At 44.3% G+C, this 24,237-nt stretch overlaps 1 protein-coding gene across 4 annotated transcripts in view; it reads right to left on the reverse strand.

Moving 5' to 3' along the window:
* STAB1 (stabilin 1) overlaps positions 1-24,237 on the reverse strand; it is a 61,494-nt gene that overhangs the window by 26,680 nt on the left and 10,577 nt on the right. For all 4 annotated transcript variants that reach the window (XM_027700700.1, XM_027700699.1, XM_027700702.1 and 1 more), the window contains 24 exons: positions 21,224-21,360; positions 19,658-19,773; positions 18,437-18,522; positions 17,335-17,404; positions 16,406-16,501; positions 15,843-15,959; positions 14,901-15,097; positions 14,573-14,706; positions 12,778-12,905; positions 11,777-11,868; positions 10,700-10,822; positions 9,283-9,429; positions 8,207-8,269; positions 7,883-7,996; positions 7,443-7,496; positions 6,592-6,672; positions 6,146-6,304; positions 5,207-5,269; positions 3,864-3,965; positions 2,825-2,911; positions 2,371-2,482; positions 1,712-1,895; positions 1,353-1,446; positions 291-449 (listed from right to left, as the gene is read on the reverse strand). In XM_027700700.1, coding sequence (XP_027556501.1) covers positions 291-449; positions 1,353-1,446; positions 1,712-1,895; positions 2,371-2,482; positions 2,825-2,911; positions 3,864-3,965; positions 5,207-5,269; positions 6,146-6,304; positions 6,592-6,672; positions 7,443-7,496; positions 7,883-7,996; positions 8,207-8,269; positions 9,283-9,429; positions 10,700-10,822; positions 11,777-11,868; positions 12,778-12,905; positions 14,573-14,706; positions 14,901-15,097; positions 15,843-15,959; positions 16,406-16,501; positions 17,335-17,404; positions 18,437-18,522; positions 19,658-19,773; positions 21,224-21,360 — 2,715 coding nt within the window. The remainder of the gene's footprint in view (positions 1-290; positions 450-1,352; positions 1,447-1,711; positions 1,896-2,370; positions 2,483-2,824; positions 2,912-3,863; positions 3,966-5,206; positions 5,270-6,145; positions 6,305-6,591; positions 6,673-7,442; positions 7,497-7,882; positions 7,997-8,206; positions 8,270-9,282; positions 9,430-10,699; positions 10,823-11,776; positions 11,869-12,777; positions 12,906-14,572; positions 14,707-14,900; positions 15,098-15,842; positions 15,960-16,405; positions 16,502-17,334; positions 17,405-18,436; positions 18,523-19,657; positions 19,774-21,223; positions 21,361-24,237) is intronic.

A 24,237-nucleotide genomic window follows, 5' to 3' on the forward strand; every position in this document is an offset into this window, starting at 1 on the left:
GATCTGGGAACGGGATGCAGCAACTGATGCCTTAGACCAAGCTGGATTATGAAGCTTAGTCTCTTCCCTTTGCTGGATGACACTCTCAGAGTCGAGCAGGATCCCCAAACACACCCGTGCATCTCACATGCCAGTGCACTGTGAGGCTGCAGCTGCCCCTGGAGTTTCTGGCAGCAGACAAACAGGTTCTGCTGCTGGCCAGCCCAGTTTTCACCTCTGGCAACCCCAGGTCATCTCATAGCAACTGAGGAAATTAAGTCCACCATCAGGCTGCCCAGCTTTGCCCATACCTGCCCAGGGCCAATGTAGATGCAGTCAGCATTGAGGTGGCAGTTCCCTCTGCTCTCCAGCATGCAGTTGTCTATGGCCACACACACCTTCCCATCCCCGGTCCAGCCCACGTTGCACTGGCAGGTGGCAGTGCCAGGGCCTGTACTGGTGCACAGGGCCTTCAGGAGAGGGGAGAGAGAAAGAATTACACTCAGCAGAAGGAAGAGAGTGCAATGAAAATACAGCAACAAATCTCCTCCATCACACTGTGGAGAACTTCTGAATGACCAACTCTGGTTCCAGCACTAGGGATGGAAGCATCTTCTCCACAAAAGTCATAGAAAACTTCATAGTAAAGTGATTCTGGAAACATTTTGTGTTTTAAGAGAGGGAGACACTTGTGCATAGGTTCAGGAGTCCCAGGGCATTCATTATCATCCTGTAAAGCTCTTCCATTACAGAAAAAGTATTTCCTGAAGAGGAGGACCACAACCTCTTGCCTGACACGTGGGATGAAATTAATGATGGAGAGCAGATCTCTCTCAGGAAAGACCTACTTTGTACCCAGTGGTACATCCTATTTCCTTCTACATGCCCAAATGTCTTTCTCCTGCTGAGGAGTCTAATTTGTGATGAGGTCTGACCATTTGGCAGTAATTGTCATCATAAAGCACCATGTTTTTTACTATGGATAATAATGTAGTGTGTATGGCTACTGGAAATATGAGTAGGAGCTCACAGTTAAGCTACAGCCTGAACACCACAATAGAGAAGTTAACACATGTTAGAAGAGCTTGAGGGGAATATCAATGCAAACTAAAAATTATCTGTACAGCTAATTTCCATAGCTGCCAAAATATCTGGTGCAAACCATCCAAACTCCCCTTGGAGTGTCACATTTTGGCACCAACTCAAATGACTGACATCTTTGCAATGACCATGTTAAGGCACCTGCCATTCCACCTGATCTTACAGATAGGGAAATTTAGCACACAAAGTCTGTAACAGTCCCAGGAGTCCTGGATCCCTGCTCTGATTGACAGGAGCTGCTTCTCCATGTTTCACAGTCTGACCCCACTTACATTCTGTGAACAACCTCCCCGTTCTGGCTGACTGCACAGGTCGATGGGCTGGCAGGAAAACCCATCACCTTCGTATCCATCCATGCAGATGCACCTTAAAAGTATAAGCACAAAAGGGACACAGGTGGAGCAGTCCCTCTGAAAGCCAGCAGAGAGCACAAAGGCAGAACGAGCCTCTCAAGCAAGAAGGAGCCGACTTGGTTTCTAGCAGGTTGGCTGAGTTACTCAAACAATCCCATGAGACAGGCACACAGACAGACACAGAGCCACGGGCTGGCAGCCCCACAGCTGTGAGTGCCTGCACAGTGACAATGTGCAGTGACAATGTGCCCCTCAGTGCCCCTGCCACACAGACTGACCTTGCTGTGTCGTTGAGGCTGCAGACAGCGTTCTGGTGGCAGTACTGGGACAGCCCGCTCGGGCCACAGTTCTTGGATGTCCTGTCGCAGAATTTCCCGGTATATCCCTCCTTACAGGACCAGGACTGACACACACCACCACTGCCAGGCCTGTTGTCACAGACACCATGGACACAACCACAGTCTGTCAAGCACATGGAGTAAGATCAGTAAGTACAAAAAGTCCAATATCCACCACAGTGTAGACTCTCAACTTTTCCTTCACAACCTCAGTTATCATCCCATTTGTTTTTGACAGAGAGACATCTGCTGAGAGACATCCATTATAACTCCAAACCTGGCAGGGAAGAGATCCTGGATCCACGTTATTTATAGGCTGTAAGGACAGGCTCAAATTTAGGCTATCAAGCTCAAGGTCATTGTCAACTATCTTTTGTTTCCTAGCAGGAGAGATCTAAATTTGGTTGATGTTTCCAAAACCCTCATCACCACTGTCATATCAAACATGTTTTCTCCACTGCTGTTTGAAGGGACAGCCATGATGGCACTTCTATCACTTTCATGACACTGGTCTTGCCAGAAGGGAATCCAGGATACATGAACCTGCACTATATCTTTGTCCTACATTCTCCTCTGGTTTCTCCATCAGAGTCACCAACCTTCATCACAGTTCTCGCCGTGCTTGTTTGGGTTTGCACAGATGTGACAGGCTGTTCCTTTGAAACCCTCAAAGCACTGACAGTTGCCACTCCCCTGAATGCCATCGCTGCACTGGAAGGAAAACAAAGATGAAACCAAAATGATTGAAACTCAGGGAACAAAGGGAAAGCCAAGACATTGATATCTATCAAAAGCACTTTGATACTTGCAGTAACAAATAGGACTTTGAAGAGTGGTGGTAGCAATGCAAAATATCACAATAGCCATGACCTGATTCACATTAGAGCTCAAGAAAGAAAACCCACTGAGTATGTGCCATTTTCCTTGGATCTTCTGCTTCCACCACTGCAGGCTCAGCCCTAGACCACAAAGTCTGAATTGTAGCTACCTACAACTACACCCTCAAACCACACTGATGGAACGGCTCATTGTAGCAGGATCCTTCACACTTACATTTCCCCGGCCATAGCATGGACTGGAAAATCCCCCTGGGCATGGCATGCAGTCTGGACCAAAGAATCCTTTGCAGCATCCAGGTTTCTGAAACAAAAGCAAAATTGGTAAGGTATGGCATGACTTGATGAGAACTGCCTGGAGCCATCCTGTGCTCATAGTTCTGAAATCCTCGTCTCTGCCACAGACTGAAATGGACTGTCACCTTTGGCATCTGTGTGTCTAGGACCTCCTGCACTTATTTTTCAACAAAACCCTGTTTTCTGCTCACAGACTGTTCGTCTCAGAACAAACCACTATTTTCTGATCTCTATCTCTGACTGAAACAAATCGGGTCCATGTTTTCTATGAGCTTTTAATTCTTTAACAATGCTGGCTCACGCACTCCCTCTTTATTCTTGCCCAGGACTGCATTCCTTTGGAGGATGCAGCAGTCCTGGATCGCTGACCTTGTCACGACTCACTAATGGAAGAATAACCACAAGACAAACAGTCAGCAGTATTTCATGAAACACCCCCAAATCATTCCATGCAGCTGGCACTGTGAGAGCTCAGGAGTTGCAGACAAACATGAGGTCCATAAATTTGCAAGGAGCGACTTTACTGAACCATCTGACAATGGTCCATAAACAGGATGCAATCACTTCACAGCTTACAGGACTTTCCCTGTGTTCAGCTTCCTTTTGGGAGAAATGCTAAAGCTGGAACACCCCAGTTAACTGCACCATTTGCCCCATGGCTTCCTGTGGCTTGGCTGGTCACAACTGGGGGGGCTTTATTTTATTTATTTATTGCACTCAGGTTTAATTGAGCTGCTTTCTAACATTTGCAGCAGGTTGATACCCCGTGTTCTCTCTGACAAAGAAAAAGCAGGTAGCTACATCATGTGATGGTCCTGGGAACAGCTTTGGCATGGGACAGCTTTCCTTTAGATCCCACCCAACCTCCTCAGCTCAAGGAGTCAGAGCTCTGCTTGATGAATGAGGAGGAGCAGAGCTGAGCCCCTGTCAGAGGGAATGTGGTTTTCCATCACACTCACCGTGATGGTTTGATTGCAGTACCTGGCGCACCCCTTCTTCAGGACATTCAGGCCTTCTGGATCATGGATGTAGACACATTCTTTTGGGAAGAGCGTTGGTTCCTGTACAAACAAAACAAGTCATCGGCACTGTCACCTTCCCCTTTGCTCTTTTTGCTGCAGAGAGCAGCTACACCTTATCTGTGAGCTGAGGAAGTTCACCGAGGAGCCAAGGTGAACAAGATACAGTTATGGCAGCACCAGCAAGAGCGAAGGCACACAGTGGCCTCCTCTTGCTCCCAGCAGTCCCCAAGTCTGAGCCAAGGTGCTGCCCTTTAGTTACAATAACAGTATCTATGATAAGGGAGAGAGCAAGAGTAAGGGGAGAGGGTAGGGAGGATGGGGAAGGAAGGGAAGGACAAGGGGGACAAAAGGGCAGGGGGAGGAAATAAAGTTTAAAAAAGAGGGGAGGAAAGAGATACGAGGGGAGAAGGCAGAAGGGAAGGAGAATGGGGCAAAGGGGGAGTAAAAGAGAAAATGAGAGTGAGAGAGAGGAAAAACAAGTGAGGGTGAGACTAAGAGAGAGGGGGGAAAGGGCTGCAAATAATTCTGGAACAACAGTGACTTGTCATGGAATTAGACATGGGTAGAACTGGGCCCCAGATGATTCCCCAGGCTTCACCTGCCTCAGTCAGGGAGGAAAATGAGCAAGTAGTGATTTTGCAGAGCTCTACTCCAGGCATTCATGCTGAGACTGCATTAACAAGTTCTCCTGAAAGTCAGATCTCTCAGAGGACACCCAACAGTTAACAGTGGTGAACACCTCTCTGGCTTTCACAAAAAAAAGAAGAAAGCTAGTTCTTCTCAGCTCTGAACCAACAGGGAGCACAGGCCAAGTACAAATTGTTTCTCACCCTCTGCTATGCAGAAAGCTTGTTGTAACCCTCTGGCTGTGATTTAGGCAGTGGTGGTACTGGATGTTACCAGTGGGATCAGGCTTGGTTCTGGGACTCTGGAGGAGTTGGCAGATTCTGCACGTGAGCAGGAAAGCTCTGCCTGAGGCAGAGCAAAAGTGCTAAAAGCTGCAAGCCTACAATTTCACTGAGCCCAGAGTTTCTCACCATGCTGTGCATTGATTCAGCAAACAGACTTCAGAATAAGAAAGACAATAGAGCAGTGAGTAGGTGACAGACTGGGCTCACTGAGCATAGATACGTGGGGAGTACGTCCCCTCTAACAAGCCTCTCTGCTAGTTGCCTTTCCTGCTCTCTATTTGAAAGTGGCTTGGGTTAGAAACTGTCTATCATTGTGTCTGTATGTCATCATGCAAAGAAGAGATTACCAAAATAATCCCAAATATTTACCATTTCTGTGCTGCCAGGTGGGCAAATGCTGGTGTTGAGGGCCTCACAATCCACACAAGAGCCCTGTTAAGAAAAGAAGAGGCAAAACATTAATCCTCTCAAAGAAATCCAGTCTACATGCTAAGAATGTTACAGAGCTACCCCTCACAGTATATATCCAAAATATCACAATGTGTGTCTGAAATATTCCTAGGAGGGAGTTTCCACACTCTGAAATGGGTGAAGTTTATTACTTTAATAAAATGACTCCTTTGTCTCGAGGGGATGCTTGCACATGTCTGCAAGATGGGGCCTGTCTCCACCCTGGGAGTCTGTCAGCCACTGGACACTAGGCTGGAAAACACTTTGGGCATCCATACACTGAATCAGGAAATTATGTGAAACCTCTGGCCCCTAGGGATTAACTGTGTCTCTCCAAACCCCTTGCCTATTCAGAGCCTCATCTTCTTTCTTCAGTAACCTACCCATGACCAAACTGGGGAGCAAGCACCTCAAATGAGGTATATGAAACTATTCATGTAATAGTATCACACAGCATTTGTAGCTCCTGCTACTGAATGTCTGCTTCCTGTCCAGGCTGCAGGACACCAGTGCTGACAGAGGTGGGAACAAAGCATTGTCAGCTGAGTTAGCAACTCCAGTGTGAAGAAGATCATATAAAGCCCTATGAAAAGGCAAATGTACTCAGGAATCAGATGTAGGATGGGTGCACGGAAAGAACAACAACCTACAAGGAACATTTGTTGATTACCAGGAAAGCAGTGCCAAGTGTGAGCAGCAGGACCACTGATGGTGCTGTTAGTGCCAAAATTCACATCAGGGTAACCCTCAGAGGGAATACATTTCCCAAATGCAATGTACACAGCTTGCTTTTGTCCCTCCAGGACAGTGTGGGGTCCACAGCAAGCACCAATGTGAGAATGGGACAACCTGACTTACCGTCACAATTTTATGTTGCTCTTCATTGCATCTGTGAGGCAAAATGGGAATTATTGAGGGGGGGATGAAGATGCCATCCAAGGTATGAATGATACCATTTGATGCCACAATGTCTCGCATGTTTAAGGGGATCCCTGATTCATCCATCAGAATTCTTCCCTGGTGCAAAAACACAATTTTAGCCCGTTAGGCAGCATCAACTACATAAAGGCAATGCAGGAAACAGATGGCTCACAACATCAAAGGCAACCACAAAAATGGTTAAGCCTCTTAGTGGAGTCACAGATTGGATGATAAGAAGCAAACTAATTCAATGACCTTCTTTAAGTCCAGTTTTTTAAGCAGAGGAGGAAGCACAGATGGGCTGAAACCACTTGTTCAGAACACATTCAGACTTTCTCCTAGCACAGAAGGGTTTGCTCAAAAGGGTTTTGATTCACACTTACATCTGCACTGATGTTGATGGTAAGTATCTGGTTAGCCATAGTAACAATTTGTGGCATCGTCATCAGTTTATCTACGGTCACCTGAAATAAAAATACAAGGGGATGGTACCAGGAAAAAGCAGGGTCTTTTCAGTGCACCTTACAGAATCCTTCCATGATTCCTGCCACTTGAACAACTTCTCAGGGGGACTTAACATTTACATTTCATGAAATACCTTAAAAACAAACAATGGGTCAGAGGGACTTCCAGGACCTTGTGTAACTTGTTTGCAATACCAGAAACACAGCAGTGCTGGTGGCAGCTGCCTTGGTTTTCATTCTTTGTGTAAGAGTCCAGAACAGCTGAAGTAAAGTCTCACTAACAGTGTCTCTTACTAACACAGCTGCAAGTGGGGTCAGACTAATAAGGGGATTTTCCCGGACATATCAAATAAACAATGAAAGTGCAGCCAGAAACATAATAGAGAACATATTTTGACTGAATAAATAAGCCTAAAGGCAGTAAAGAGTAAACTGCAGCTTCTGTACTGAGAAACTTAATGATTTGAGAAAAGAGAAGTTCTGAGAACCAAGACAACTATTTCTGTGTCCTGCAGCAAAATCTTTACAATGTTTTCATTGTAAAGGCCACCCAACCAAGGAGCACCAGCCCTCCAGAAAACTTGAGAGTTTCTTGATGGAGAGCACAGCTGTCCCTTTTGGCAACCACTTCCATGGTAAACATTTTGCCTCATCAGATCCTGAATCACATCTCTGCTCCTCCAGGGGAGGTCCAAGAAGCAGCAGCTGAAGTCACCAATTGTGTGACCTCTGTGCCAAACAAGACAGAGGAGTGGGAGCTGCCGCCTTACCGCTGCTGAAGTGTAGATGTGATGTCTCACGAGTTCCTGAAGCTTATTTATGCCCTAAGGAAAGAAGACAACATCAGAATTGGTTACCCCTTCAACACTCAGAAGTAAGAGGAGGCAAATAAATTCTCTTTTAACCAGTGACTGACAATGTCAATGTCTACAGCAGTGAATTCACTTGGTGAGTAAATTCTTTCATTTTCCTCTACCAAAGCCAGAGAGGAAAAGCCAAGCACCAGATTTAAACAACCTGGCTAACACTGCAGGTTCCATCACTATCCACTTCTCTCCCAGAGCTGTACAGAAACTGTGAAGTTTCTGGTTTAGCTAACTCCAGGAAGAAGAATTTTCAGCGATGACCAGATGCACTGCACAAGTCATTCCAGCACAGCCCAGTGCAACACAGTCAGCTCAGGATGTCTTACAGCGCCGTGAGCTCTCACCTCTGTGAAAAGATAAATGAGCCTTCCATCTCTCAACTTATCCACACCATCATTGCTGGGCACAAATACAGTAAAAGGGCCTGGTCCATCCAGGATTGCAGGCAGGCCACAGTTCTGCAAAAACAGTGAGAGATTTCATCATGGATCAAGCAAGGGTTAGTGAGGGGGGTCCATCAGGAAGGGAGAGGAAACACTCAGCAACACACAGGAGGCAGAGCTATTGAAAACCACTGAGATGGGTTTAAATGTTATTTAAAATTCTCCCCGAGGCAGCAGCAGGCTTTGTATAGCAGCAATGCCACACCTCCCCAGACACAAACTCACCTCCAGTATAGTTTCAAACCTACTGAAGATCTCCATCGAAGCAAGGATCTCACCAATGGTTTTCTGCAAGAAGACACAGAGAGGAAAAACATGGCAGGGGCTGAGTGAGGTCTGAGCACACACTGGAATGCCCAGTTTGTGGTTTGCAGGTAAAGAGCTACAGGAGACTGTCATCCTCAAAGAGATGGGCACAATCAAATCCATGTGAATACCCAGAACAATTGGTACACCATTCTCAGGGCACTTCAGCTGAAGAGCCACCACCACTCAACACTCCAGCTGCTTTTTGAACACAGAAAGTAAAACCACAATATTACAGTCTGTTTTTACAGATTAACTATAATGGTGTAAAGTAAGTGCAAACTATTATCAAAACTCTACCAATTCCAAGAGATTTTGTCATTCTCTGTAAGTTTTTTGCAAGGAGGTGGGGGCAACAGATCCTGCTTTCTGCATATAGAAACAATATAAAATGCTCAGGCTTAACAATGCAGTAGCTATGACAAAACCATTTCCCAGCTAACAGGGAAAAGTATTTAGCAGAACTTGACCCTGAAACTCCCACCCAGTGTCTTAAACTCAAGACATGACCTCAGAGTGCAAAAGTCTAATCATTATTTGTCCTCATTTTAAGTATTTTTGAGGCAAAGACAACTTCTTGATTATAATTTCAAAATGCAGTACAGACCAATTAAAGAAAATCTTAATTTGATGTTTATGTGAAAAATGTTTTTCAATGTTTATCCTGTAAGATACATATTATTTAAGATACAATTTAAAAAGAGTTTATTTGTTATGAAGGGAGTGATCTTACTCATGGAAGTAGAATTCTCTACTTATCCAAGCACTGTAAAAGCACAGTTGCAAGATCTTTATCTAGCTTATGCAGTGCTATTAGCTACTTTTAATGGTATTTTACTAGTGCCTAACAGGTCTTATCAGGAGCTGAAATTAAAAAAAAAATAGCCTTTTCCCTTTAAAAAAAATCCTCACTGATTTGGAAGGTTAATGATGAAAATTGTTCTTTTTTGAAGTGTTTATTCTGCTGTCCCATAAAAGAGAAGAAATAAGAATACCTGTGGGTTGCTGAGGTTGTCAGTGCTGGTTTTTTTCCTCAGGGTGTTAACCACATGCATGATGCCGTTGGCTGCTGGCAGGTTTGAGTGCAGAACGTTGTACAGCTCCCCTGGCAGGTCTTGATATCGAAATGATTTGATGTATGTCTGGATAAATATAAAGGTTATTTTCTTGTGGTGTATCTGTGTTATCATGACAGACCTATCAATCACTGCTCTCTACCTGTAGGTCAGCAAGGTGAAGGCACAACCAGAGTTACTCTAGAAAAAGTACATTTAAGGGGTGGCAGCAGGGTACAGAATTTGGAGGCAATCCTGGAACTACAGGTTTGGTTGCAACTTTTATTCAATCATGATGCCGACAAGGAGTCTTCATAACAGAGCCAAAGGATCAGGCTCACTGAGGTACGAGGCAGAGATCTGGTCCTTCCCCCTTGTACACATATGAGTGTATGAAGGGGTTCACAGGTAACCTATAAACTAAACATCCAAGTGTTGGTGCTGCAGCCACTATCCCAGTTCAGGAAGGCACAGCTTCCCTGTGCTTTTCATTTCACCACGTGCAGTTCTTTGAATTGCTCCTCCCTGCCCTAAACTTCAGTTCACATCACTGAGGATTCTGGCTGAAACACAGGAAGGGGAGGGCAGGCTTCCCAGATCAAAAGAGTCCTGAGTAAACCAACAGGAAAGAATTTTAAAAGGAGCATTGACAAGCTCAGCTTGGATTCCCTGGTTCCAAATAGTGCTTTGTCCTTTTAATGCATGCAGGGCACATGTAGTATGACCTAGACCTCAAGGCCAAGGCTGGATCCTCAGAGAGGAAATAGGGCTCTCTCCCTTGGCCACCTGTGAGCATGCATGCAGGAAAGGTGCAGGATGGAGAGAGATCTGTGGAGACTGGAAAACATGAGTCAGTTGGAAAAGGGAAAAAAAGAGCCTTTCATATCAAGACAGGATGATGAAAAATTCTTTGATAGAAAGACTAAGAAAAATAAAATAGAGAGGAAAAGAGAAACTAGAAGAGAGAAAATATTCAGCACGTGGTTGTGTCCAAGCACACAAACCCCAAGGAAGCATTCACCCTGAAAAGAGACTTTGTTGCCTCTTCCATGTCAGCCACATGGATATTGTAGCTGCTAATGGCTGGTGCAGGGAAAAGGTCTCTTTTCCAGAATACACACACAGACCGTGGAAAGACCATTCACAAGTCAAATTCTTGCTAATTTGTTGTCTGTGAGAAAGGGAATGTGGTTGCTTGAGGTGTCTGGTCTTAAATCCCCTCACTTTGGACTGCACAAAGGAGTTTGTTCTGATCACAGGCAGGTTGATTAGAAAAGGTTTTCTGGTTAGGGAAGTGCTCAAGCTCTAGTCTGTCCTGTGTGAAAGTGGAGGTCCGGGCCTTCAGGAGATGCTTTACCTGGCTCGTGAATGTCAACTGGTGTCCTGACAAGGTCCACATCGTCTTGGTTTTAATCATGTCTTCTATTAAGTGCAGACCAGGAACAATGTGCATTCTGCACAACCGCTCAGCAGTGGTGTCCTTTGGGGAAGAGAGTCCACAGAAAAAAGATAAATGACATGTTCTTTCAGAAACCTCATTTACCATAACATTACCTTTCTCCCAGCTAACACACACAGAGAAATACTTAGTATACAAGCTGGAACTTCCCTCTTCATTTTGGATCACTGGAGTAGCACTGTGGCAAAACTCTCACTTCTGTTTGTGTACAAATTCAAACATGGAGAGACTGATTAACCTGCAAGTGACTTTAGAGGAATCCTCCAGACAGAAACCTATTGGATTTGGACAATTTGAGAACTATCCTTGCGTGGTCCAGATTATAAAATTTGTTGAAGCTCTCCATACGTAACCTTTGTTGATGCTGAATGATGTAGGCGGTCTAATCTGCTAGATTTGCATTTAGTTTCTTCCTTTCTGCTCTGGGCTCTCCATCACTGATGCTTTTGTAAAACAATCCTTGGTCAATACTGATTTAGGTGGAACTGATCCTTCTGGGAACAGGTCGACTAGATAACTCAGGGGCCTTTACTGCTGTATTTTCTATGAATCCAGAATTACCATTTCTGGTCGTAGGTCCAAAATGCAATACTTCGATGCAATACTCAACCCCTTTTGAAAACACCACCCTCAAGCAGTGAAAAGCCACCTAATGTTTTGAAAATAGTCACACACAGGAGGTTCAAGCTCTAAATGAAGAATGGTCAGAAAGACTCACACTTCCTGACATTAAAACCAAACAAACTCCATCAGTATTGAAGAAAGAGACAGAGATTTTTAAAATAATGTAAGGGATGTAACATCCTCTGTGAGACTGCTACTTAACCAGACAATGAAAACTCTTCCCAAGAGAGTTTCTATAAATATTGCCTGACAAAGTTCCTCTCTTTTGTCAATCAGTTTTTACAGGCTGCAGAACTCAGACAGGAAAGAACCCTAAGACAGCAAAAATTCACTAAAACCAAGAAAACTTACATTAAATTCCGTTCTGTCATGAATGGGAAGAAGGGATGGTACAAAGACTGTGAAGGGCCCATATTTAGTCAGCAACGTTGAGCAACCAGAAGCTGTAAAAAGAGGGGCAATGTGAAGTAATTACTTGGTGTATGGTTTAACTACAGCAATAATTATTCCTCTCGTTAACAGCACAAGTCAATCTACACATTATCAGCCTGGTGCAAGTAACTAGTACTTGTTTACAAGGAAGCAGAGGGAGTTCAGTACTGTTATCACAGCCCAGCTTGGTTGCTATGAGTTTTAAGCACTTGCCAAGAAGATTTCTGAAGGATTGGTGACTCTGGTGCACTTTGAATCACTGCTGAAATTTGCAGAATATTGATAATAATTTTGTTCCTCCATGATTACTACCTTATTCTTGGGCCCAGTCTTCCCCTTGAAACAACTAATTTTTGTGTCTCATCAGTATTTTTTAACATTAACTGCTTCTTGAGAAGCTGCTGTGAATCCACAGTTGTCACTCAATCAACAAAGGTTGTTACTAAGTCCCACTGCACAGTAGTCAGGAACTCAGAGATCTTCATGTGGTCGCCCATAGCATAAATCATTATGGAAAACATGCACAAAAAATGAGTGTTGGCAACATTGATATGAGGAGAGGTATTCACAAAAGCTAAGCTGAGCTTTTAGCCCTATCTCTGTGCTCCTGTCAAGGCAGTGGAGATAGAAGACTGGCAGAGGATAAGTTGGAGAAGGTATCTAACATAAATAAGCTTTGACATGACCCAAAGGGTTCTCATTCTGTCAAATACATAATATTCAAGAGTTTCCCAAATTCCCAATCCAGAACTGGTAAGATAAGTTCAGAGATGTGATGTGTTTAATTTTGCAGCTCATGATCATACATTGTGAAACAGATCTATTACCTGAAAGATCTTTTATGCTGAAAGTAGCCCTTTCTGACACACTCTTGTCCCCACATTTGTTCCACACCCCAAACAAAACCAAAAAACATTTACCAAACATTTTCCTGGCGATGTTAAATTTCCTAGCAAACCTTCCTTGCAAATTGAGCTGATTTATTTCACCCAAGAGATCTTTATAGCAGCTTCTTCCATCTCCAATCTCCCCTTCTTTACACACACAGCTAAGAGACAAGAATGAAACATAACAAACCATTATAAACCAGTTTGCAACACATTCAACAAATGTGAGTAGCACAACACGTCAGTATTCAGGCTTGAAAGACAAATCCCAGCTTTAAGATCATGGGATCATGGAATGGTTTGGATTGGAAGGGATCTTAAAGATCATTTTGTTCCAACCCCCTGCCATGGGCAGGGACACCTATTGGAAAGGTTGCTTGGAGCCCCATCCAGCCTGGCCTTGAACACTTCCAGGGACGTAGGTAACAGCTGAGTAACTTCTGCCTAAACTAAGTGACAGGGAAAAAGATGCACACTTCTGCAGAGCAAGCAAATTTGACTATCCCAAAAGAATGAAGATGCTTTTTCTGATAAAACCAACGTAAGGATTGCTGTATAGTTCAGGGTAAAGATATCCCCAACACATTTATCAACACCTTTCTAACTAGATATTTGGTCAGTACCAGTCATTACAGCATCCGAAAATTTGAGGTAATGCATAAAAAACCATAAAAACCACAGGCTAAGTGGCAATCTGGCAAACAGCTCCTTTGTGACCCCTTGGCTTCAGCGAGAAGTGCCAGCTCAAGCACACCAGGCATCTACAGTTCATCTCAACTCAATGAGGGGCCCAGGCAGGCTGATGACTTTTCCAAAAAAGCTTATCTACATGTGAAAATCTCCGTCCTGCTTCACACGGATCCACAGTCATTACTCAGGGACTCCCGAAGATCCCTGGCCGATAACCGTGTTTTTTCCCGTTTGGGCTTTGTCCAACATTGGCTCTGCTCTTTCTGTTTCAGCCATGCAAAGACATGCGACACAGGGGAGGATCTGACATCACTCCAGCCTCACAGGGCTGAGTGCCAGCAGCTGGGGAACACATATATAAGTCAGGGACTGTGCTGAACATGGTGTCCTTCTCTGTGCCTGCAGATCTTCAGAAAGGGAAGTCACTGTGTTTCGCTCATGGCCTGGAGCACACAAGGAACTGGTGGACAATAATAGTTTCAGCAGCACTGGAGAAGGAAAGGTCAGGGAGATGGGCTTGCTCTTTCCCTCTTCAGTCTCAGTCAAGTTCCACCTTTTCTTGATAACACACAAAATCCTCAGGTATGCAAAAATGATCCTATATCCAGCAATATTTCCCATGTAAGGAGTATCAACTTCTAGGTGTTTTGCTCCAAAGGACTAAATGAGGTCTGGTGTTCCTTCACTCAATTTCTCCCTTCCGTGTCCATCTGCAACTCTAATTTATTTCCTGCTTATAGGCCTGAGTGGGAGAAGAGACGAAGACTTATCCTTCAGAAGCAAGTGTGGGCAAATGTGAGCAAACAAGTCACATATTTCCCCTTTAATGATTGATTATTAACTCATAATAACCTACTATTACCACTAACCTGGAAGGCTACATCTCCAGTTCACATCACAGAAGGCCCTGCTACCCCAGATTTAAAGCATCTTGTGACCCACATGCCAAAATTTACAATGACAGATGTAAAACTTCTCTTTCAATGGGTTTGTTACAAACAGGTTCTTCTCAAAAGGCAACTGTGGCCCATATTCCTGAGATCACTCTCAGTTTCTTCAAAATTCAGCTCATCCCAACTCAGTTTCCATTCTAGCTGTAGATTAAGCTTCTTTATTTGCAGTCTTTAAACTGGCTTACCTAGGATTCCCCTGAGAATTAATTTCACACTTGGAAGTCACGTCGCAAAAATACTGCCGGCAATCATTGGGAAATGCAGAACACTCGGACGAAGGAGTTCTCCTACTCATCCCAGGCTTGCAAGCACAAGTTGCCTAAGGGAAGGCAACACAGTGATCATAGAGCTGCATTCATCACCTTGTACCCACTAAGTTACCCTAGAAAAGAGCTGCCTGGTTTCCCTTTGCAAAGTGTAAGGTGAGGAGAGCAGATCTGACCAACCCAATCATCAGTTCATTCGAAAAGCTTCTCACCTGGCCATTTTTCAGACCTTTGTTGTTGTTCTTACCTCTCCTGGACGTCTGTAAATGCAAATTGTAGAGTTTTCTGGGCAGCCTCCATTGTTGTCAACACAAGGGTTTATGGGCTGGCAAATGTTCCCGTCTCCTTGATATCCTTCTCTGCAGGTACATTGATATGTTCGTGATCCAAGAGCTTTACATACAGCGAAGGGGGAGCATGGAGAAGGAGAACAAGGATCCTGAGCTGCAATTAAAGGGATGAGAGGTGAATATAACCAAATTTCTGTTTCCAAAACAGCACTTGCTGCAGCACAGCAGAATGCAAAAGGCCTGGAAAGAATGGAGGAATTTGTACTATTAAACTTCTAAAATTTCACAGGAAAATAAAATCATTTCAGACAGCAGACATTTGGGTTTTTTAAATCTGAGGAATTTACACGACATATTTTTCAAGTTACTTTAGTAACAGAAGTGTGAGTGACAGAGGATGCTTGGATTTACTTCTGATTTTCCATCATATCTGAGGATATATGAAAATGCAATTTGATCAGCAAAATCTGCAAAAAGCCAGTGAAAACAAAGCTGTCCATAGCTATTTCATCAAATGCATCTTATTGACTTTCTTTTAAGAAAACCAATTCACAAACTTAAATTTGAAGTCAGTGAAGAACTCTGCCCATCACACACCTTATTATTTAAACTGGTTCAGACTCACCAATACCCTGTTGTCACAGTTATTTAGTACATACTTATAAGTGAGTGCTGGAGGGAACCTGCAACTCTAATTCACTTCTTGCTTTCATGACCAATTGAGGGGAGAGACAAAAACTTAGCCCTTAATCTTAAAGGGATTCCTACAAAGCTGGTTCTTAAGCCTCTTCAGTGATGTAGGCATTGTATTCACCGTGATCAAACTCATCTGTAGATACCAGTGCAATAAGATTTTTTCCAAACATGGGACCATTTAGGGTCATTGAGAAGTTTCTCACCTTGGCAAGTGCTCCCAAGCTTTCTGTAGCCCAGCTTGCAGGCACACTCTGCAGTCCCATCCCTCACCACACACTTGCTGTTGGGCTCACATGTCACGCCTTTGCACTGGGGCAGCTCTGCAATCACACAGCAAAGAGAGTATGTGGGGCCCTGAGGGAAGATGTAACTTATCTTACAGAATTACCTCAACATGAAGGCAAATATGGTTTCCAGAGGACCCCAAGCTGGCACAAAAGCCAGAGGACATAAGCAGTGCAGGCAGCTCTAAATCCCTGGCAGCCTAGGTAGCTGGGTCTCGCAAGGCTTAGGGACAAGAAAGGTTCTAGCTGGTTTCCAGAGACAGAACATAGGCATAAAGGGGTGGTACATCTGAGCCACTGTCACAAAGTGGGGAGCAGATCTCAGCTCTTCCCTCTGACTGGATAGATTTCCAAAGCTCAGATCATCTTCCCTCTACATTTCCAACATATTCCTTGCCCCCCTGCACCTTCAGGGACACATGCACCCAAGCCCACAGCACAGGTTACTTTAAGAGCCCCTCTGCAGCTCCCAGTGTATTTACCTTGGTCACACCTGGGGCCTGTGTAGCCTCCATAGCACGTGCAGCTCCCATTCCCAGCGACGCCGCTGTTGCACTCCCCGTGCACACAGTCACACACTGCAAGGGAAGTCCAGACAGGCCTGACCTTCAGCTGCCAGGCAGGACACAGGGCTCCAGGCACACACAGGGCTCCAGGCCAGCTGCCCTGGGACTTGGCATCCTGATTTTCCACTAATAATCCACAGCAAAAGTAGCTCCTTATAAAAATTGGCCATGGCAGGCAGAGCTCTGAGAGGGTGAACTGCATGTCCTGGGCTCAAGAAGACAAGGTACTGCCCTGCAAGAGCAGCTCTGAATACAAGGTCCAGACCAGCTTTTTGGGCACACGTGCACAACACATCAGCACAACCAACAAGATCACTCCTATCTCACCTGTGTGGACACAAGGAACCAGGAGCTGGACAAAAAGGGCTCCTTTAACAACCAGGCTGCACTGGTCATAAAACACTTCCCAAAACACCAGACATGAAAAGCAAATTACTGTGTGTTATGATTTTTTTATGGAGGGCAACAAGGAAGAAGCTGAGAGACAAGTGGGGCAGTTACAGGAGTCTGAAAAACAGCTGAGCAGTGAGTGTGGGTCATTTCAGGGATGCAGGTAACAACTGGCTAAAAAGAGAGAGGAAACTGGGAATAGCCCTGATAAGGGGGGAGAGGGAGATTTGCAATAGAAAAAATGGACTGATTTGATTGAAAGACTGAGAATCATTTGTCTAATGGGACAGCAGAGAAGGGCACAAGGACAAAATGCCCAGACACCTGCTATTGAACACTGCCAGCTCTCTGCCACTCTCCTCCTCTCCAGCACCCTTCCTCACCCAACCTCTCCCTCCTCCTTCCTTGCTTTCAGTTATTTTTGTGGAGGTTTCACTTTAATTACATATTCTTACCTGACTGACAGTCTGGGCCAAAACGATTTTCATCTCGACAGTTCTGGCAGGCAAACCCACTGTATTGCTCCTAGAAGGAGCACAAAATGTGCCAGGTATTATTTTTCTGTATCACTCCATTGTTCCACACATTGTTATAGTTCAAAATCCCTCCCCATTTTTGATTTTCTGTGACAGCCTGAAGCAGCACAGTGAAGAAAACTGACCTGTTCAGTGCCCCAGTAGCACTAACCAGCCCCATGGCAAAGGAGACCACAGTGTAAACTGACACAGAGAGGGCATGGAAAATGCCAGCAAAATTCTGGTGGGCACTGAGGAAATGATGTCCTGATTAGAGACAGGCAGGAATGTACCAGCTGGTTTCTGATATCTCTCTGAAAAATGAATCTGGAATTCACTGATGCCAGTGGGACTTTTTACATTGATTTTACAGGGCTTGAGGTGTCTGAGTTAAATCCAAACCCAACTTTTCTCAGAGTCCAAGAGGTAGGATTTGAGCTATTAATTAAGGATGCTTTAAAAACATACAGTTCATAAGAGAAAATTTCAAGTCTGACATTGATCCACGAAACTAGAAATTTTAGAAACACTGCTCTAGACAATTCAAATGTGCAGGGATTGTTTGTGCTTTTGTTGTATTAAGTCTGGAAAGAGAAAAAAAAATCTGTCCTAAATTCTCTTTCTGGTTCCTCCTGCTTTTCCTGAAAGAGGCAGACTCTGCCTTCCAAGGTGCAGGACTGATCAATGTGAGAAGTATATCATCCAAATCTGGAAAAGGTGCACCTCATAAAGAGCCAAGTGTCTCATGGCTTCTTGCAGTCATAGACAGATCCTGATTATTTGAACTGATCAGGGGGTTACATTCATGCAATTCTTTTTTCCTTTCCTCCTATTCTTCCCAACTCCATGTTCTTACCAAGAGTGCTATTGCAGACCACACCAATCCTCCAGGAAAACCATCATAGACACTGATGCTGGAATGGAAGAAGCTGCTAATGACCTTCCAGGCAGAAGGGCAGCCCTCATCCAGAACCTGTGCACAGACACTGCACAACCCCCTCTGACAAAAACACATCACCCTCAGAATAAATCAGGCACTGACCTTGCAGATGCAGGTCCCATTTTGCTGCATCCCATCCAAGCACGTCCCATGGCCATTGCAGGGATTTTCAGAGCCACCTGGACACTCTGACAGGTAAGAGACAGGCCAGGCAAGATTAGATTGAACCACCATCACCTTTTTCCACCTTTTCCTCCCCCAGGTATTCCAGTTGTACAAAGGCAACGGCCTCTTCACCAGCAAATTATCCAGCACACTTAACACTGCCCCAGAGCTGTTGAATGTGGCCTGGAATAGCACCAAGGAGCAGTTGGGCTGCTAAGAAAAACCTTTTATTAAAAGTCTAAGGAAAAGTCCCAACAGGCCATAAATAACTAAATTTCAACAAAGGCACTAAAGCATTTTTTAAGGTTGAGCCACTGCTTGGATCAGTGAGAGGCAATTTCAAACATCTGAGGGGAATTCTGAAGCTCAGGACAGACAGGAGCCTGCTTTGCAAAGGTACTGAGCATTTCCAGCTTTCCCTGACTTCAGGAAGAGCTATAAGTGTGCTCAGAAAAACATGGTCCACAAATCTTTGAAGTGGGGTGCTTCCAAATTCTGGGGACTATTTCTGACCATTTTAGGCATGTGATTTCTCTGACGAAGCCAGTTGCTTATTCAAAGCACTTTTTTGTGAGGACAGGCTCAAGCACTCAAAAAAATCTCCCATTTTCTGCATAACTGGGGAGTGTCTTTCCCTATCCCAGCAGTCAATCATATGAAAAAATGTTCAGCTTAGTAGTTCTTGCTTTTGGATTTTTGAGACAAGACTAAACAAATTCTCGTTACTTGGCATAAACCTGAGTGGGAGCTTTGGGATGGTTATTTTCTGTGGCTGAATGGCTGACTAACCCCAGACTACACAGCAGCACACGTGGCACACGCGCTGCAGACTAGAGGGACATCAGAAAGATCTTCCTCTTCCTTTGGAAACTTTGTTAAAGAGGAACAAAAACATCCCTTTCCAAAAGTTTATTTTTAAAGAAGAGACAAAAGGAAGTTCCACCGCAGGAGGTTATGTTATGTGTTAAATGCAAGAGGATTCAACACATCTGGAACAAAGAGGTTATGTGCTGAACTTCCCAGATAGATAATGAAGACCTTGTGAGTGTTTAAGGAATAATGAAATTAATGACCTCAGTGTATATTTAATGCCTCCTGTTAAAGCTGGTTTGACTTATTCAACAGCAAGAGATGGTTGTCAAAAAATTAAAAACTTACCATAGCACTCTGTACCCCAGAATCCTGGACAGCACTTTTTCTCCTCAATGTCCTTCTTACATATGTGATGACACCCTGGCAGGGAAAGGGTATTTTCTCCTAACTTGACAGAGTATCTTAAAAAGAACAATCCAAGATTCATGATTATAACACAAACCTAGAACTGGCCTGTTGGAGGGTTTCTAGGCAGTCCCACTGTGGTGCCCTGAGCTCTGAAGGGAAGGAAGGGCCCTCATCCCCTCTGCCATGCAGGAACACAAGAGGGTTGCACTCTGGTTGTGTCTTCTCTAAGGATGGCCATTGATCTGAGCCTCAAAGATTGGTTACAAGAAATCTGTCAGGGACTGGGCATGAGACAGGACCTTGCATCAGGATGGAAACCTTGGATGCTGGAGGGTTAGACATGTAAAGTTAGGATCTCCAGAGTGTCTCAACATTCAACTTCACATCTAAAATAACCTTGAAAGAACAAAATCTCCTCGCAGGACTTGTCTCTTTCTGCTTCTTACTAAAAATTCCAGATTGAGATGCCATAAATTTGGATTTAATAGCTGTGTTATTCACAGATTCACTATTCAATCCTGGACAAATCCCTTAAATCCCTCAAAGAAGCATCTTCTTTTCAACCCTTCATCCCTCCCCTCTCCACACAGAGTGAGTCCTTGGTGGCAGTGCCTCTTGTTCTGCACGTACACAGCACAGAACTATTCTTGGGTCTGTCCAACAACCACCACAAGAGCAGATAACACTCAGAAAAGCTGCATACACTCACATTATTCTTACACTTCATTTTATTTTTGGCACAACATCCTTCCCAAAAGGAACTTGGAAATTGTCTCAATAGCATTGCTGCTTTGGCTTCAGTTTGACTCCTGTGTGTGTGCAAAAACTGCTACAAGCTGCAAAACTGCCACCACTATTTTTAAAGTATTTTGACAGAATAAAGAATCACAGAAAGAGAAGACAATGGAGCTATATATTAAGAGTTAACATTCACTACTGAATAGATACACAAACAATAATCTATAGAGTTTCATTTTTCAAAAGCTTCCTAGTAAATTCAGTTTTCTTTCATCCTTTTGCTATTACAGCCAAGCTCAACAGAATAAGACCAAGGAACACATGAACAAGCAATTGTCATAAAGTGAACTAGGAAGGTAAAAAGTTCAGAGGATTATTGCTGGAAGCTGGGAGGATATACAAGGGGAACTATCATTATATTATTTTCCTAATAAGCCACCAAGGAATTCTGGGTCTGAAATAGGCTTCTGCAGTAGACAGACCTCTGTTAAGTTGCCACAGCAGGATTAGCAAGCTCAGGTTGTTTAGGGCAAGTTAGAGGCAATTTGTTCTGTGTATATAGAACCTTACACTCAGCAAAAAGCAAGGAGACAAAAGCAACAATAATAGGGGCCATAAACCCATTTTCCTGCCTCTGAAAACAAAACTTCTTGGACCTTTACAGCTCAAAACCAGTTCTCCTGAAGGCACACACTACTCCTTGCATAGCAGAGCTGCACCAAAAGTTTGACACAGTGAGGAAATAAGTGAGGAAATAAGCCTTACCTGCAGTCTCTCACCCCTAATCCTTGGGTGGTCTTTAACCAGCCTCTTGGACACAACATTTTAGGTGCTGCAGCACAAGCAGTACACGCTGTGTTCAAGGTAAACATCGTCTTGACATTGCATCGCATGGATTTTAACTGAAAAAGAGAAACTTGGATGGAAACAAGCCCAAAATGAAACTGTTATCCCAGCCACTTACCTTGCCAACTTGTAATATCTTTATCAATTCACACAATTCTTGAGATACCGCTGGGGAGGGTAGTGGCCAGTGCAGCTGCTGGGAGGTACCACACACTCCCAGGGGCTAAACCATCACACTGCTGCGTGCTTGGATCTGCTTGGATCTCAGCTAGAAGGCAGCAGGGCACATCCCAGCTATCTTATCTTCTCCCTACGCCCCACAGCAAAAATTCTAACCATTTCTAAAAGAATCATAACTCTGCACTGCTAATTCCAGCCGATCTTTTACAAACATGTGGCAGTGGTATGTGAGGACAAGCCCTGAATTAATAACCCTTGCCAGAAGCCACTGAATTAAAAGGCAATGCAGCATTTCTCTTTTCCATGCTATTGATTTGATCCAGTTCACTGGTGGTTTCATTGCTGTTCCACAGGTCTGAAGAACAGAATGAGTTGGTTCAGTCTATTTCCCAGAGCCAGGAGCTGCTCACATAAATATTTCTCCTGGCAATTGTCTTCAAGAAGGTGCAGGGGGGTGGATGATAAGAAAAGGTGCTCTGCACCTCTCTGAACACCTTGGTGCTTTGGCCCTGGGCCAGAAGGACTCCATAAACATTGGCAGGAATATCAGGTAGGAGACTTGGATAAATCGCATGGCAGGTGATTTATCAGCACAAGCCCTTCCACCCAACCAGAATAACTTTACGGGTTCTGGTTTCCTCACAGGGCTTTTCTGTACCCCTGTTCAAACTTGCTTCTCCAAATGAAACACAACCAGAGCAGATGACAAAAGTACAGCCTCACAGTGAATGATCATCATCATATGCCAACCCGTCATTAAAACTCGTGATTTTACTCTAAGAGCATTCCCTTAAATTTCTAAACTCCTGCATGGAATCAAGCAACTGCATGGAAACCTTATTGCTAATTTTTAAAAAAGACAATATTTGCCACTGATGATGACAGAGAAAAGCTGGGAGGCATGAGCTGTGTATGCCCCCAAAGGTCATTGGCTGGACAAAGCCCACACAACTCACCTCAGCTGTGCCTCTACAGGCACTGTATTTTTTAAAAATAAAAACGTTAGATCAAATTTTGGGAGGAGGCCTTGACCTGGGATTTTTTTAAGCCAATTCTGAACAATGCTGTTAATGCAGCAGAACTGTGCCCAGAACTCCTTAGTTTGGATTCCCAGCAGCAATCTCAGCCTCAAGGCAAGGGAGGAAGTCCAGGGCTTCCCATCAGTTATCAACAGCTCAGGAAGGCCCTCCCAGATGATAGCCAGCAGACCCTGTCAGGAAAACCTCCTGAGAGATAACCCCCAAGTCCCAAGTCCACAGGGACATGTCCCTTGAATGTCTCCTGACTCATATCCATGTTCCCTCTGACTGGAGTTGCTGAGCTTTTTCCCATGTTTATGGATCCACCTTCTGTAGCCATCCAGGCAAGAATGCTGCCCAGTGAAGAAAATTATTTCTGTGTCTGTGGTGGCCCTTCCCAATGGATATTAACTTCTAGTTGTGTTTCTGGGGCTTTCCTACCATACAGTAGCCTCCACTTCCCCTGGAAGCAGAATCCCCAAGGAGCCTGTTACATCAAGGACTCCCCTGCATTACAAACAGCTCAAAACCAATCTGAGATCCACCAAATCCCCCCGTCCCCATCCTGTGAGCACCAGTTTTACTAATGTTATCCAGCAGAAAACAGCTTTGCTGTTTCTTACGTTTCCATCCCACTGGCACACAAAGCAGTCAGAGGAGACTTCCCATTTTTCATGGAGCAACACAGAGAAGACAAACAATATGGATGAATAAATGAGGTGCCACCTCTGGAGTACTCTGTCTCCAAGATCAGCTGTGCCATTGATGGGGTAGGGAACAAGTCCATGCAACCAGCTGATTGAAGGATAAATTAGGACTCCAGATTAAAGCTGGACTCTGAAAGGAGCAGGTTGAAGTCAGGTCCACCGATCCCACAGAACAGTACATCTCCCATGTTCCTAGTCTCATCAAGTGCCAGCTTTAACCTTCCCTGAGATGATGCCTTGGAAAGAGGGATGGGAAGATACCTCAGGAAGAAGCACAGCTGTGGATGCCTTCCCATGAGTTAGAATTACCCCACAAATCTTCCCCTGGGGTCTGAGCCCCCCTACCTGCACAAAAAAGACCACATAAACAGTGGAGCACAAAGCACTGAGTTAAAATTCTCCAACCTTCAATCTCATCTGTACTTTCAGGCATCAGACACATTTGGGCCTGTGTTCTCTGTCACAGTGGTGGAGGAAGACACCGTTATTCACACATTATTCCATTTTCTTTCTCTTTCCTCCATCAGTGTGGCTCCACTTCTAAATGGAGAAGGACAGTGGGAGAGGTGAGTGGCTGCCACTCCTCCCTGTTGGCATGTTTAATTACTTGCAGGCCTCTAAGGCAAGACAGTTATTGTGGAATCCCCCCTACCCTACTGGGACACTTCATAAGTTTTAGGCAGCTTTCCAGTAAGACCTTCCCCTTTTTATAAGGAAATATGCTTGTGTCAGCAGCAACATGCAGGAGGAAAGAGGAAGAAAACAGCTAAGTGGAAAAGAATTAAAAAAAAAATATTTCCCTTCTTATTTGAGTGACAGAACTGATGAAGCAGTCATTTTCTGGAGAGTTTTGCTGCTTAGGAAAGCAGAAGAGGGAATCAAGGGACATAAATGCAACAGTCTGGATACTCAAATTTTGGAGAGGATGAAAGATAGGCAGAAGTTTGAGTCAGAGGTGGCTCCTGGGGCACGGCCTCATGGAAAACAATGATGCACTTCTCCCTTGGGCTCATCTGTGACAGCTGTT

This window comes from Neopelma chrysocephalum, unplaced genomic scaffold (genome assembly GCF_003984885.1).
Source record: "Neopelma chrysocephalum unplaced genomic scaffold, ASM398488v2 Primary Assembly neopelma1_147, whole genome shotgun sequence".
NCBI lineage: Eukaryota > Metazoa > Chordata > Aves > Passeriformes > Pipridae > Neopelma > Neopelma chrysocephalum.